At 42.3% G+C, this 16,306-nt stretch overlaps 1 protein-coding gene across 12 annotated transcripts in view; it reads left to right on the top strand.

Moving 5' to 3' along the window:
• MEGF11 (multiple EGF like domains 11) overlaps window positions 1-16,306 on the top strand; it is a 255,172-nt gene that overhangs the window by 74,852 nt on the left and 164,014 nt on the right. For all 12 annotated transcript variants that reach the window (XR_014957713.1, XR_014957712.1, XM_021552638.3 and 9 more), the window contains one exon: window positions 11,901-11,993. Coding sequence is in view for 10 of the 12 variants with exons in the window: in XM_021552638.3 (XP_021408313.1) it covers window positions 11,901-11,993 (93 nt within the window). In the remaining 2 variants the exon portion in view is untranslated. The remainder of the gene's footprint in view (window positions 1-11,900; window positions 11,994-16,306) is intronic.

The raw sequence follows: 16,306 nt of genomic DNA, 5'->3' as shown, positions 1-16,306 counted from the left end.
GCTGGCAGTTGAAGCTGCTGATAGTGAAGGGAAATTCTTCATGGGACAAGGGAAACAGAAGAGTGTGGGAGGGCACAGTGGGTAATGGGAGTGAACTAAAGGTGCCCAGAGGGCACACTATGGAAATTTTATGTTTGCAATAGAGTCAGTTGGCAAATCAGCTTTCATTTCTGGTTCCCTAATTGTTCAAAGGGAAAGAAGATGATGTTGGCTGGAAAAGCATCTGTTAACACTCATACTTAGTACAGGGGAGGGGATTAATCAGATGTCAAAAAGCTAATCAGGGACAGAGCTCTGCTAAGCAGCCATGGAGCTGTCCTTTAGAACCCGATGTGCTTGGAACTGCCTTTACAGACTTTTCCCTCTCTGTGTCAGGATTACAGCACTCCCCTTCACATTGTCTGCTGCTGCACTTTCCATTTTCATAGAGGGGTTTTAATGCTCCCAAGGGAGATTTTTCATGCAACTTCAGTCCATTGCAGATTTGATCACAAAACGGTTTTGAATAGTTTATCTTAAGCTCAGTATTTCTAGCATAGGTATTCACTTTTGGAAACCTCACTTTCTCTCATGCTGTAAGTCAAGAGGAACTATTTAATCAATCTATCTAACCCCAAACTTTTCTTTCTTTTTATCAAGATTTTTCCTTTCTGAATGCTATGATTTACTTTCATTACTGTGATGTCCAGAAATCCATGTGCAAAACTAGAAGATGGCCTTGCTTCACAAAGCTTATGCTGTAAAGATGTAAAATAAATAAATATTTTTTTCTGATTAAAAATAAAATAATGTGTATGAAACACATTCTAAGGAGTGAAGAAATTGAACCGTTTCAGGTACAGCAGTGCTGTGCTCAAGAGCTCTGCTGAAGCAGCTGTCTGGTGCAGATCTTGGATCTGATGTCACCACACCTGCACTCACAGGTGTCATGTTTTGACAGATGTCCAGCTTAAATAGAATTCCTTTTAAAACCATTACTAAAAACATCTAAAATTATTGTTACCAAATACTGCCAATGCTGTACCATATTTACCTTATTACAAACAGTAGCCCCCTTCAGTAGTTTCTGATAATGTAGGGAGAAGCTTTTGTTTCCAGCTCCTATCTTCTATCTCCAGGCCACAGTGTGAATCCCAGAAACTGGAAAGTGCATTTTGCTGTGTGTCATTAATAGAAAGTTTCTCTGGACATTCAACATCCAGAAACTGGGCTTGATCCTAAATCATCTGAACTTCTGAAATCTGGAGTTGGTGACAGGAAGTTTAAACGAGTGGCTTGAGATGAGAATCAGCCCCCATCATTACAAAAAAAAGTTTCCTGTGTTGTCTCTTCTGCAGGTCTTTTCAGAAGGCTGCTGTGAAACACATGCTGTGATTCCTTTTGAAATGAGAGAAAAGTGAAAGGAGTCTGCATTTAAATATTCCATCCCCAGGAACATTAGTGTAGCTTATACACGAGCATGATCTTCAAACAGAGCACAGGCTGTCCTTGATTCCAGCAGGGTCACCTTCACTTGCATTGTGGGCCTTGGTTTGAAATGAAATCTGAAATGTGTTGGCCCTCTGGGGCCTGTGCCTGGCCTCAAGGACAGGTTTGCCTTTAGAAATTTGTCCACATTCATCCTGTTTTGGTGAGAAACAAAGAAAGGATTGTTGTTGGATTGACTTGATAAATTTTGGAATAAGAATGAAGAAAGATTTTGTTTGAAACATCGATAGTTTATTCAATTTGCTACAGGACTGAAAGTTTTCTAGGAACATCTGTGTAATTTGGTTTTATTAAGTGTTGCATTGCCTAGCAAAGACAGCCAGAAGTGTCATGCAGCCCAGATGTCTTCATCGATCTACTTTTGATCTTTTAGGAACAACATTTTTGATGCCTCAATCCTTACTCTAACACACAGCACACACTCTGTACCTATGAAAATCAATCAGCAGTGGAGCTGTGTCATTTGCTGTCAGAAAATAGAATTTTCTTGGCATGAGACCCACAATTCAGGGCAAGTCAGTAATCAGAGAACTACGGACATGTAGCAAGGCTACCAGATTTAAAAATAAATATGTCACAGGCTGATGGAATTTGTACACAAAGAAATTCACTCAGTGCCCTGAGTGGGTAACCTATAGCAAAATATGCAAGTGCTGTGATTTTGAGGTGATTTCCAGATATAAATGCTTCCAATTATAAATGTGTGAGGGCTTTTTCTGATAATGGCTCATTTTCTTTGACATTTTCCCCATGTGTTTCCTGTCTCACTGTTTGATTTAAACAGCTCCTCAGCCAGTGCTGGAACCTGTAAATTCCTGGTCTCTTGGATTGCTGCAGTCACGGGAGGAAAGCAGGGGTGCTGTGGCAGGAAGCAAAGCAGTACTGGTGGGGTTTCTGTGGTGAGGGTGGAAATATCCCCCAGCAGCTGTTTCACCCAGTTCTGCCACACCTCTCACCTCCCCATCTGTCATTTACTTCTCACCTTCCTCACCTTAGGGCACTGCGAGTTCCTCCAGCCTTTCTATGATCAAAATGTTTGTGATTTACCACTTTTAGCTAATTTGCAGCTCAGTACTTCACAGCTGGCAGCTCATTTTCCATTCCAGCACAAATGCCAGGAGAGCTGAGTGCAGGAATGTTACCCAGGAGTGGAGAAGGGGCATTCCTGCCTCTGTGCTGGGTCTGGTGTGCCCTCACAGGTGCTTTGACAGGCCAGGTTATGCTTTCTCTTCTTCTGGTAGCTTTGGTTGCTCTTCCAGAGACTGGCAGGAAAGCTGGAAGGACCAGGGATCTTAGGTACAAGCTTCTCCTCCATTCCCAACCTGTCGAGAATTTAATTTCCTCAGGTAACAACAAAGAAACCCCTGAAGTTAAGAATGGAATGACTGGGGAAACCTTTCTGGTTTTGGTACTTCTGTCCTCAAAAAACCTGGAGCTTCCTGCAGGCAAAGCCTATGTTTTTTTGCTGGAGTGAGGTCTCCTAGGCTGTGCACAGAGAGAATGAAGGACCATGCCAAGAATAAATGTTAATATTTCTGCATTGCTTAGAAAAAGATAGTGCTGCTCTTTCTGAAGTTGCCACACAGAGCACAATTTGCAGACAAATTAAGTTTGTTGGTTGGATGAATCAAGTTGCAGTGGAAAATTAACAAGTGAAAATGTATTTCCTACAAATTGCTGGGAAGAGTTGGTCAATTTACCAAAATGGAAGGAGTAGACAGAGGGCACAGGAGGGAAAAAGCTTTCCAGGGTCACAGATTCTGCTCTGCTGATTCAGGATCTCCCTTAACCTCATTAACAGTTTGAACTAGTGCTAATGATTGTTTGAATCCTGAGTGAAGCAATGGGAAATCATTTACCAGAAAATGTTAAACACTGAAATTGTCCCACAGAATAATATTGTATTAGAACATTGATCAGCAGAATTGATCTGTGTAACTCTTTCCTCTCAACATGGCAGAATGCAATGATTATTTCTACTTGAAGCAATGACAGAAAATGCATAAAACTGGTTGCCTGCCTCAAAGGATCAACAATCATCAATATTTAGCTGATCCCTGGTGACTTCTCTCTTGGCTCCAAGTCACTTTCTGTGAAGGCAATGAGAAAGACTGAGCCTTACAAACTGTCTTAGTTTGGCATCTGTCAAGCAAGGCGGGAACCTCCCTGGAACAGAGTATGCCTTTACCTCTGAATTATGACAAGTTTGAAAGTACAGGGCTCTCAGGCAAAGAGATGGGATGAGGAATAAAGAAATTTCTTTACTGGTGTGTGTAACATGGCAAAGGAAGAAAGAAAGAAAGGAAGGAAGGCAGGAAGGAGGGAAGGCAGGAAGGAAGGAAGGAAGGAAGAGAGAAAGAGAGGAGAAGGAGAGGAGAGGAGAAGGAGAGGAGAGGAGAGGAGAGGAGAGGAGAGGAGAGGAGAGGAGAGGAGAGGAGAGGAGAGGAGAGGAGAGGAGAGGAGAGGAGAGGAGAGGAGAGGAGAGGAGAGGAGAGGAGAGGAGAGGAGAGGAGAGGAGAGGAGAGGAGAGGAGAGGAGAGGAGAGGAGAGGAGAGGAGAGGAGAGGAGAGGAGAGGAGAGGAGAGGAGAGGAGAGGAGAGGAGAGGAGAGGAGAGGAGAGGAGAGGAGAGGAGAGGAGAGGAGAGGAGAGGAGAGGAGAGGAGAGGAGAGGAGAGGAGAGGAGAGGAGAGGAGAGGAGAGGAAAGGAAAGGAAAGGAAAGGAAAGGAAAGGAGCGCCGACACAAACGCAGCAGTTCCGCTCCCGGCCCGCGGGGGCGCTGCCGGCTGCCGGCCGGGCCTGCAGGGGGCGCTGCGCGGGCTCGGCCGCGTTCCCCCTCACGCGGCGATGGCGGCCGGGGCCGATGGGGACATGGGCTGCAGCAGCAACTGCTCCCCACAGGAACCGTATCAGAAACTCTGCAGCTGTAGCAGGAGCTGCGGGGTGTCCAGCAGGCAGCGTAAAACCCAAAAACTCAGAGAAATGGTGGGGCTGGGCAGCGGCAGCCCAGCTCCTGAACACGGCCCAGAGAGGTTCCTCTGGAGCGGGGTTTCCCCTCACGCACCCGAGATGGTGAGGGTTTTATTAGTGAGGTAGGGCTTTAATAAAGTTCCAGTGCACCAGAAGCAGAGCTGCACTCCCTTAGGAGCAGACAGCAGGAGATGAAACCTCACAAGGTGCGGTGTATTCTCCCCACAGTGACCGCAGCCTGGCTCCGCACCCATCTGGCAGAAAAGAAAACCCCCCAGGTAAGAGCAGCGCCTGCGCCCTTCTCTCTCCTTGGCCATTTCTTTAGTCTCAAATATTGGTCGTTATTATCTCTTAGCAATAGATGGGACAAAATTCCATGAGAGAAAGAAACAAAAGGGAAAATCCTAACCCCCAACAAAGCGGTAAGGGATTTGGGAGCGTGAGCCATCTCAGAGGGTCAGGATTTCAGCGGAGGGAGGAATTTCTCTCTGTGCCCCGAGGTCAAGCCCAGGCTCCGCTGTGTCCTGATCCCTCTGGAGCGGAGCAGGAGTCCTGTGTGGGTGTGTCTGACCTTGGTCCGAGGGGTGAGTTAGGAGCTCTTTGGATCAGACATTGTCTTTCTTGCAGGATTTGCTTCCGTACACTGGACCCCCTCCTGCCTTTGCACCCATTCCTTTGGCTGGAGCTGAGCTGTGGCTTAATCTCCACACTATGGAATCAGCGCTGCTCTTACCCAGCCCTGTAACCTGTCCACTTTGCAGGGCAGATGCACCTGAGTGCTTAGAGTTCCTCAGTGCCTTTCCACCATCGCTTTTTGTGCCTTCACCTCCTGCACTTTTTATTAACACAGCCAAAGGTACAGCAGAGTTCAGCTTCCTGACCCCAGTCGTGCTCTCTGACATTTGTTGCTATGAGGAGGCTGCTCTGCCGCTCTCGCTCAGACAGCACTAAATGGTGAGTGCTATCTCCCATTCCCTCTCTCCACCAGAGCAGATGAAACCAATGGGGCATCAAAATGCCACAAAGACTCTGTTAAATGTGTGATTCCCCTGACCTCTCCTTTTGCAGCTCCAAACTTCTCTGTCACTGTCACTATTTTATGGTCAGTGATGTGATACCATTCCTGTCTCAGGGATGTGCTGCTCCAGCTCAGCTGTTCTTAGAACCAACCAGACTGGGATTCCAAACTGTGCTCCACACAGAACAAGTGATGGTCTCTTCCCTACCCTGCCCTTCCCCTGGCACAGTTTATTTCCCTATTCACTCCCTAAGAGTAAGGCCTAAAGCACATTGCAGCATGGGCTGAAGGAGTTTCTCGTCAATGCTAGCCCTTCAAGTGCCAGGAAACTGTAAACATTCCTACTGAAGGGCCCTTGGAGTCTGAAACATTGAGACCTGGATGGAATTATTCCAGGACCCCTAAACTAGTCCATGTCACAAGCCTGAGACACTCGAGAATGTGGAAGGCTCTGTGTTCACCTCTACAGTGATCAGAACCCCAGGTTGTTATTTACCTGCTGATAGAAAGGGTAAAAAACTACCTTGGAGTTTATGCTTATTAACAAATTTTCGTGTCCCAGCAAATGGATACAGGGATTTACTGATCCATTGTCAGTGATGACACTGACACATGTCAGATTCTGCTCTTGGGAAAAGACAAAACCCTCAAAATGGATCTCCACAGTTCTTTTACTTCAGACATTCACAAGTCATGTCTGGCCTAATCCCTGAGCTTTGGCTGGGTGTCAAGACTGAACATAACACAACCTGGAACAGATCAATACCTCACTGAGGCGATGGTCAGAGATCCCCATGTCCCTGACAACAAAAACACCATTGATTCTCTTCTGATTGCATTGATGCAGAGTGTCTAATTCCAAACCTGCAAAAGAAGTGCTGGAATTGCACCTACAGGAAAAGGAGCTGATCTTGTGACCCACTGATGTTATCTGCTCTGCATGTCTCATCTTTCCTTTGCTCACATTGATCTCTTTGGGTGTGTGTTTTTCACTGGTACTTTCATGGGAAGATGAAAAATAAAGGTTGCTATGCACTGAAACAATAAATTCCTCAAAGCCTGAGCAGGCTTGGAGATCTCTTAATCTTTGGAAGCTATTACACCTTGCATGAAAGTGCTTTCCAAGGTGATAAATTAATGGATGTATCCTGAGTGATGACCACAGAAACAGACATTAAGCAATGCAAAGAGCTATTATCCCACTTCATTGAAGCAATTATCCAGGAAACCATCAAATCAGCTTGATTCCTGATGGAAAGTCAGTGATTTAGGGAGGAAATAATCCATTCCACAAATAAGCAATAATCTAAGAATGAGGGAAACCTACCTGGATGCATTAGCTGTAGTCATCTTTCTTGTGCTATCCAACCTCTCTTTCCTGAGCACAGGCTAAGAGAATCCAGCCAAAAGCTGACTACAGCCTTATCTAATGAAGCTGATGCTGTAGACTCAGCACAAGCTGGACCCAGGCCAGTACATTAAGATGGAAGCACCAGAGAGGCCCTGAGTGAACAGATTCCTAATGGATAAGGAGCAAGAATCTTTTTCATCTTTTTCATCTACTTTGACCTCTCTGCATTATCTGGAACCACTGGCCGTAGGGTAACAGCTATTTCACCTAACAAAATCACTCTTTACCCTAAAAGTGACACAAGGGAATGGAGGAATGGGCTAAAATGGCCCGAATTATTCTAGACACATGTATTAAATATTGAAGGAAAACATCACTTTTTCCATTAAATTTCTGCTTTGTTTAGTCCAACAACTATCAAGCATGGGGCAAGCTGATTAAATAATCTGAAGTTAAAATACTAGCAACATAAAAGAAAAAATGCAGGCTTGACATTGCTTCACAGAAAATAAATGAAATTGGTCAGAGTTTGGGCAAGATCGGTGTATAGTGAAGAAAACCTGGCAGAGGTAAGACAGAGAAAAGATATTTTGAGGCAATGACCTTGTGCCATGTGTGCAGTCCAAATAGACCAGTTCATTCTGTGCAGTTCCAGGCGAGTGCCTGAATTTCTCATTGTGTCTCATAGCAGCATCCATATCTCCATTTAGCAATGTTTTCCATTATCATAATGTATCTACAGTTATTTATGCTTTCTGTCACCTCCTGGCTGCTCTATGATCCTGGGCAGGAATCCCACAGAGCCCAGGAAACTCCAGCGTGTACGGAATGCTCGGGCACGGCTCTCCCGCAGCACGCGCTGCCGTGAGCGAGCACAGCTCACAGAGCCTCATTTCTGTTCTGCTCTGGGTCCTTCACACTCTGTAATTACCCTGCTCTTTGTTTTGGAGGGATTTTCATTGTCTGGCACGGCAAAGTGGGACAATGGCAGATGGGAGTTGCTGGGTCTGTAGCTGTGAACTCCCACAGGTTCTAAGGACCACCACAAATGTTACCACACTCCAGTGCAAGCACAAATTGGGTTGTTTGTGCCTCTCTCTTTTGTGAAATAAATATACAGGTTATATTTTTGGACAATGAAAATTTTTCAAGTTAGTCACTCCATACTTGTTCCCCTAGGATGAAACTTTCCCTAAGTGCAACTCAGCCTCTGGGCAAGAGGCTGATTGTGGAGCTCAGTGGATGCCAGCAATCAGTGGGGTGGATGATGCGATGAGGAGGGTGTGAAGGTGTAACAACAAAATTAAATCCTGTAACATCACAATTTGGGTCCATACAGAGGAATGCAGCATCAAGGAAGACAGAACAACTGTCCATCCCTGCTTTTGTCTGGGATGAACGCTCTGTGGTGCCCCTTAGCTGAAGGAGCTCTGCAGTGGAAATATTCTGCTGTTTGCTCCACTGAGCTCTTCTCCTCATTGCAATATTCTGGGCACTTCACACCTTTGTGGAGAGGAGACACAGACAAACAATTCATCATATCTGAATTCAAATTCTGGGCAACAATTAAAGAATAAGCACTAGTGTTAGAGGAATCCGTTTCTCTAACATCCATTCCTCAGTGCAGCCATTTCAGGTGTGAAAAGAGTTTAATCTTTAGGTCTATTTCCCTGAGGATTGACCTTATATGTTAAAAAAAGCCCAGTCTGTAATTATAAAGTAAGTGATAAGCATCAAATGGATTGTTACAGACCCCTTTTGTTGCCTTTATTGCATGATAAGAAGCAGTTGCTGTGTAACCTTGAATGTGGGCAAATAACTCATGCTAAACACATTGCGACAAAGATGGCATTTTGGCAGGGCTTTGATGTAGGTCATTTTATTACCAGGCTGAATCAAACTACAAACTGATGTCAAACTCATGCCAAGAATGCTAATAACACACTGATCAATGAGGTGCTGGATTGCTCAAGTGAAGTGGTCGAGGGAAAATGCAGACATTAAAAGTCTGGAATTCCAAAGGTTGAAGTGCTTGGGCTATTATACTGGGAGGAATTATATTCCTTGCATTAGGACAAGTTTTCTTTACTCCAGGGGCCTTTAGATGAGTGTTGAACAGGACAGTGTCAGAAAGTATATACTTATCTTTATTTTTCTTGACCTTTATGTGCAAGTAATTTTTATAGTTCCGTTAACTAGTAGGATCATTTGCAAACCACTGTACAAAGTGTATTATGAAGAATGCCTTGGGGACCATTGTATCCTATTATGTTGAATGTTAATAGAATGAAAAATTAATTTAAACTCTAAAGACTTGAGCAAGGCAAGACTTGCCTTTTATAGGAGAAATTCAAAATTTTATTCGCTATGGTAAAACTTTAGAGCTGTACCCTAATTTGACCTTTATAAGCCTAATTTGGATCAGTCAGTGCAGGAATCTGATTGTTTGCCACTTGTAATAAAATTACTTCTGTCAAAGCTTCTCAGTTTAAAAAAGGGGGTTTCCTGTGACCCCCACATTTGGAATTAGTCACTCGTGAGCTGCTACTTGCTTAGCAATTAATCAACCAGAGATGAGAGAGCCCACGGTTCCAAGAAGCATCTTCACCTTACTTGAATCTTTAATTGCTCATTAAACATAGTCATCTTCAGTGATTTGGGACTTCAGAACACCTGAAAACAAGGATACAGGTCTTTATAATATATTTTTTATATTTTTCATGTGACTGAGTGCTGTAGAATGAGGAGCTCTCTCTTGAGTCTTGCTGCTAAGTCTCACATTGCACTCTTCCCATAGGACTGCAGCTAGGCAAGTGATCAAGGAAACTTCATTGCTTAATTAGTTACTATTATTTCATATTTACGTTAACATAGTTGAGGTGTGATAAATTTGTGTGGGAATCAACTAAATTTAGAGCAGTAATGTGCAGGAGTTCTGTTACTTGGAAGAGTAAATATCCAGTCCCTCATCAACCTTCTTACTCATAATGTTTGCCTTGAGGTGAGAACGTGGCTAAGTTAAAAGGGTAAAAAATGCTACACATGTTACGAGTGATTTATTATTTCAAATGTCCTTGCAGGCAACAGCAAAACTTCAGTTTTGACTTCCACATCTCTTATGAAACTGGGATGTCACATCAATGAGAAATGTATTCCCAGCCAAATCTGTGCAGGGCACAGTTCCCAAGGTATCCCTATCCCAGCTAGTTTGAATAATAACCTATAAATTTGTGACTTTTCTATATGGGAGCTTGTTCTGGATATCCAGCCATTTTCAAATGATTGTAGGAAAATATGTCTATTTTTATTGGAATATCCTGTTTATCTAATATCCTGTCCTGAATTTCATCCCACAGCTGTAGAGTAGGATGCTTCACTGTCTCCAGAAAGCCTAACTCGAGTAAAATAAATGCACAAAAGATTAGGACAATTAGTGACTAGAGATTAGCAATGAATATTTCATGGCCACTGCAATACTGTCTAAACACAAGATATGGAATAAGAATAAATTGCATTTTTGACATGCAGCAGACATAGAAAGGAAATGATTAATTTAGAAAGATCTTGCAGTCATTTTAACGAGGCAGCATTCTAATCATTGGTCATGTGGGATCTGCTGGATAAAAAGCAGGAAAGTTTGTCCCCCAGGATTATTCTAAGTTCACCTGCATTTTGATGTTGAATTTAAATATTTTGTGAACAGCTCAGTGGGTTTGGTCTGTAATGACCCAACCAGAGAATAGGCAGCAAACCATTTCCATGAGCTTTGATGGCAACCTGGTGTGGGTCCAAGGTGTGATCCAGTCTGGGAGTCCAACCAGAACGTCAGGTGTAGTAGGAGTCACTCAAAGCAGCAAGGCAGTGGTGGAGGACTTCAGTGCAGGAGGGATCTGGGAACTGAAAGGGTTCCAGCTTTCATTCCACCTGCAGATCAGGGAAACTTCCAGAAGCTTTGCTGGCTGATTGCAAAGGAATTGGGTCCTTCAGCTCCATTTTCACTGCAGCAACCCAAAGCTACTTCCCAAATCAGCTTTGTTAGCCTTGGTTTAAACAGGAAAGAATTATCTTTGTCTTGGGATAAGTCGTTTTAGTCCATCTTCAGACAATTCTTGTTTAACTCAATATCCATGTTTCCCATCTGATATAAAAACAGAGGATATACAGCCACAGATTATATATGATCTAAATAATGTATTTTTTACATATGTACATACAGTGACCTCATTGCCACTGCTTCATATTTTTAATAACTCATACATGTTGGTCTAGATGGAAATTATGTGTTCCAGCTTGACCATCCGATTTGAATCTCTGACACAAGGAGTTTCTGGCAGTGTTCTCAGTGGTAAAATGGAAACAAGGTAGTAAGTAACAAAGTTCAATCTGTAAAGCAGTTATTCAGTGCTCTCCAGGTTCTTTAATATGTGATGGGCCCACACTGGAAACTGGCAGACACTGAAACAGCATAGGAAAAGAGAATCCTAAAAACTATGAGTTGTTCCTCAGCCAACCTGTTCGTCTTGGTTTGAACTTGAGGGTATTGAACTTCCAATTTTATATCAGTGACACAGACAGCTGTAGTTCTGGAAAACTGGCTGACCATGAAAAGACAAAAATGCATTTACAGCCACTGCATCATGGAGTAAAATTATTTATTTTCCTGGAGCTGTTTTTAAAACTAAATCTATTTTAGATCTTAGTATACTTTCAAGACTGAGCTCTATTTTATCTTATGAGCAGTTGCAATTTGAGTGCAATGTAAGAAGCTGCTGTTCTATAATAAATGTCAGTTTGGTAAAAACTTTATTACAAAGCAAAACTGCTAACCAAAGGAATTTCTGGTGTGTGAGTTTTTCATTACGGGGCTGAAGTGACAAATGAATTTATTGCTGTCAAGAGACCTATATTTTATTTTGGTCACTTAGCAGTAATTAAATCTTGTGAGTAATTGTTTTTTGTGCGTTTACTTTGTTTAATATTTTTAAACAAAATATTGCTCTCTAAGGCATTGTTTAGGGTATGTTTAGCAACCAGTTAATATGTTTACAATGCTGTGTGTTGTTTCCTCTCAACAGCACTGTGCACAGAGGAGTGTGTGCATGGAAGATGTGTCTCTCCTGACACGTGTCACTGTGAACCAGGCTGGGGAGGGACTGATTGCTCAAGTGGTGAGTAAAGATACCAAAATACGATAAAAATATGTGTTTCTATTAAAAAACAGGTATTATAAAGCAGTGGCTTTAGAACTTGGATGCTTTGAACTGAAAAATGAGGATTGCCTGCTGGTTATTTTGTAAGAGTTCATATTGGGTTGGAACAAAATGACCTTTAAGGTCCCTTCAACCCCAATCATTCTGTGGTTCTATGAATATGTGAAAATACCCTTTCCCAGGATAATGACATTGGACTTTTTTGGTTGTGTTTTGCAAAGAAATGTGAAATGAAGTGGAGGATGCTGTTAATGCTTTTGGTCCGGTTATTATGATACCAGTACAGATAATAGAGCTCTATAAAGAATTTTTGCTCTCTCAAATCTTTAGCACAGCACATTCTTCATGAAATACTCTGTGGAGTGCCAGAACTGTTTGGAAAGCGCTCTCTCCAGATAGAATTCTTGTCCTGTTCAAGCCAGTGGGAGTTTTGCCATTGACTTTTCAGGCAGCTCAGATTCTCTCCTCTGACTTACAATCCATTCCTTAAATCCATACTGCCAAAGTTAAGGAAATGGGAGTAGGGAGTTCTGCACCTTTTGCTGGGGAATTAATCCACACTTGAGGCTTTCAATTCTTTCAGCTGGTAAGGCTGTGTTTGTTAAACTCTGTTAATTGGGAACGGTGAGCTGAAGTGGTTGGTTCATGCTGGAATGGAACAAGCAGCGCAAACATCCGAGTGTGACGTAACACAGGCCTGAGACATTATTGACAAAACAGCAATAAGCTTGATAAATGGAGTCAATTTGTGCATCAGGCAAGTAAATAAAGCTGCATGGGTAGAAATGCTGTGAAATGAAACTGAATGGATGCTTCGTTTTGTGTTGGCTTCCCCCCTTTCTCCCAAATTGATTGGGATTTTAAGGAAAAGAAGGTAACAGAGAAGGGATCTATAGAGGGAGGAGCTGGGAGGGAATGGGAGGTAAATGTGCCTGAGGGTGAACACAACCAGAGCCTAAAGGCAGCAGGGCAGATTCCTGGATGGGTTCCAGGGGTTTTGTCTGCAGCTCTGCTGAATATCCCCTCGATTCCAGCAGAAAAGGGAGGGGAGCAGGGAGGAAGGACTTCAGTCCAGAGGGGATGTGGATATTCCAGCCCTGGGGGTGTTCAAGCCAGGCTGGACAGAGCCCTGAGTAACCTGGTGTGGGGGTGGCATCCCTACCCATGGCAGGGGTTGGGATGAGATGATCAGTGAGGTCCCTCCAACCCAAACCATTCTGGGATCATATGATTCCAAGGATGGAAACAAAGGCCATACTACCGTTTTTGAAGCAACGTTTTGGGATTACCTGGAATGCAGACAAGGGAAAAACTGGGCATCATGATATATTGAATATCTATCTTTAAAATATTTTTAAAAATAAAAATAATACCATCAATTGTGAGATACTGTACAGATTCTCAGGAACTCATGTAATGTTTTTATTATCTTAGTACTAGATTTAGTTTATCCTACCAGTGAGTATTTGTACAGTGCATGTGCATTAACAGAAGTTAAAAATAATAATAATAAAATTACTATGACAGTAAGGACATACAGATTACACATTTATACATATGTGCACTCAAAGAGTAAAAAGCACTTCATTCTGTGTAAAAATGGCCAGGAAAGGATAAGATGTCAAAGTACAGAATGGTCTTGTGGACTAAAACTACCCAGTGACTCTTATTAAATTGCTCTAATCTTGCAAGTGGAGATAAAAGAAAAAGAAGGTTTTTCCTATATTGAATATTTAGCTTTTTAAAGTAATTAGGAATATTAAAGCACTGACAATGATTGAGATAGAAACATTATTCATAACTTTTATTTCCGCACTGGGCAGGGATCCAGTATATTTCATTTATGAGGTTTCAGTGGTGGAAAGAGAAGTGTTAGCCAATTCCTAAATTAAATATGCCCTGTTAACTTTTATAAATGATAGCCCAGGTTTAGCTTCAAAATTTAAGCTTTCATTTTATTAATATAATTAGTGTGTTTGCTGGCCTGTAGTGCCCATTGTCTTTCATTCCACTTGTTATGTGCTGGGTAACACGTGTTCCTGTCCCAAGGTCTGATCCCACAGGCTCTGCCCAAAGGAATGCTCCTAGGAGGGAAAGTCAGATTTACTGCCCCTGAGGGCTGCTCACCTTTGTGCTTGACACTAGAAATTTGAGTAACTGGAGTCTTCATTGCTAGGGAACTTTGTTTAAATTCAAAGGTTTAAAGGAACAGATTTTAGCTGAATACAGCACATTGTTACTCCCAGTATTTCCAGGGAAGGGGGAATCTGGAAGCTTTGCCTAAGTGAGGTTAGTTACATTTTTCTGATACATGATCCATGTGTTAAATCATATTTTACTGTTAACCAGTTATAATGTAGAAAACAATTTTCACTTCTACTGGAATAATGTGTCACCTGTACCTACTTTCTTTCTGTTCTTTCATGACTGTTGGGCAACCAGTGAAGGTCACGTGTTTGCAGAGCTTGAGGCTGTTTGGGATGTTCCTGCACGGGGTGCTTGGGACAAACCGAGGCTGATGGTCAGTGGTGCCATCCCAAACCCATGGGGTTCAAGAACTTCCCAATACATTCCTCAGGATCAGGGATTGGATGCAGTCACAGGCATATTGCTTTTCATGTTGGCTGTTTGAAGTGCTTTCACTGGGAGAGGGATTGCCAGCCAAAACACTCCCTTTAAATTTAGCAAAGCTCCCAGGAGCTAGAATGGTTTCCTGAGTGATCTCTCCTGAAAGCACCGCTGAGAAGGGGAGCCTCCCTGACACTGGGGGTCGTGTGTTGTCATTTACTCAGGGGAGATCTAAGGGTGCTCACTCTTCCTGAGATACATTTCAACACTCTGCAGACACAGCCATTATAACTTTCTAAAGTTATATCTAACTTTGACTTGATTTGATGGGTGAAATTCAACCATTAGCAAAGCTCCAGCACAAGGTCCAAGTGTCACCTCAGAACCAGAAATCGGCTCCAAATATTCTTCTGTTTTGGTGTGCCTATGCCTGGAGAGGGTCTGAATGCTGACACTGAGCCCAAATTTCCCATGGAGGGGCAAAGTTCTGGTGTAAAATAACAGTTCCCCAACACTATCATTCTCCCTTGGCTAAAATATTCTCAATTAAATGTTTTGAATAGTTACAGCTACAGCCTGTAGTCATGCAAACAATTTAATCATCTTGCTCAGACTTGGTTTCATGCTTTCCTAGAACCCAGCCTATAAGACAACAGTTACAAAATTTGCTTTTCAGTGCAGCTTTCCAGTGACTGATCATGGTACATGTTAGAGTTCATCTGTTGTCAAGGTTAAAATAACTTCAGATGAATTGCTAAACAATTATAAAAAAACCCAGTGCCATATTCAGCTCTGCATGTCTCTGTACCTGTGTTTTACTGCATGCTGTTGTACATCTGTCCATGCCCACAGGCCTAGCCTTGATTTCATGCTATAAAGCTGTAATATATTAAGGCTTGATTACCATAACAATAAAAAGAGAAGTAATGAGGTATTAACTAAAGAAGCTCTTGAACAAAATGTTTTCAGCATTTTAATGATGCTAAAAATTAAAAGGAAAATTCTTTTTAAAGACTACTGCATACCTTTCCCTTCCTTTTAACTTGTTTTATTGAATCATGCCTGTTTTGTCCATGCAATCTGGACTGTTGGTCTCTTAAATACAAAGCAATATTGCAAATGCTCTGTGTGAACTTACCTGCTCACCTTTCCAATTATTTTAAAGCAATTAGCTTCAAACAGTATGATATACTGGCTTGAAGTTGTGGTGGGGATATAAATGCCTGTTGGTGGTCACCTGGCCTCTTCTGGGTCTTGCGCACAGCCATCTGTATTTACAGGCCCTTAGGCCACCATCCAGCAAAGAATTTAAGCTTATCCTTACACAGGTAGGACTTTTCATCTGCCTTAAGTATTTAGGTGGTTCTTAAGTTAGTTTTGAAGAAACAGCTAAAAAAAAACTTAAGTGAAATCTATACAAAGCTCTAATTGAAATCATCAGGCATGAGAGGGATAACGTGGTGGTCCTTCTTTCAAGATGTTAATCAGATAGATTATTGAAGACCATTTTGACTTTCATGAGCATTATTTATTGTGAGGAAGGTCACAGAAATCTTTCCAGTTAGTAGGACATTCCCAGAAAAGGGGCAACAGGTAAAAAAAAGAAAATTCAGGGCCGAATTAAAAGTGAAAACCTTCCAAAATTGTGCATGCCAGGCTGAGAAATTTCCAAGTAAACAAACACAGAGGTTGTAGTGAAAAAA

This window comes from Lonchura striata, chromosome 10 (genome assembly GCF_050655825.1).
Source record: "Lonchura striata isolate lonStrDom1 chromosome 10, ASM5065582v1, whole genome shotgun sequence".
Taxonomy (NCBI): Eukaryota; Metazoa; Chordata; class Aves; order Passeriformes; family Estrildidae; genus Lonchura; species Lonchura striata.
Note: the sequence above shows the minus strand (reverse complement) of the source record. Positions and strands in the feature narration are given on the sequence as shown.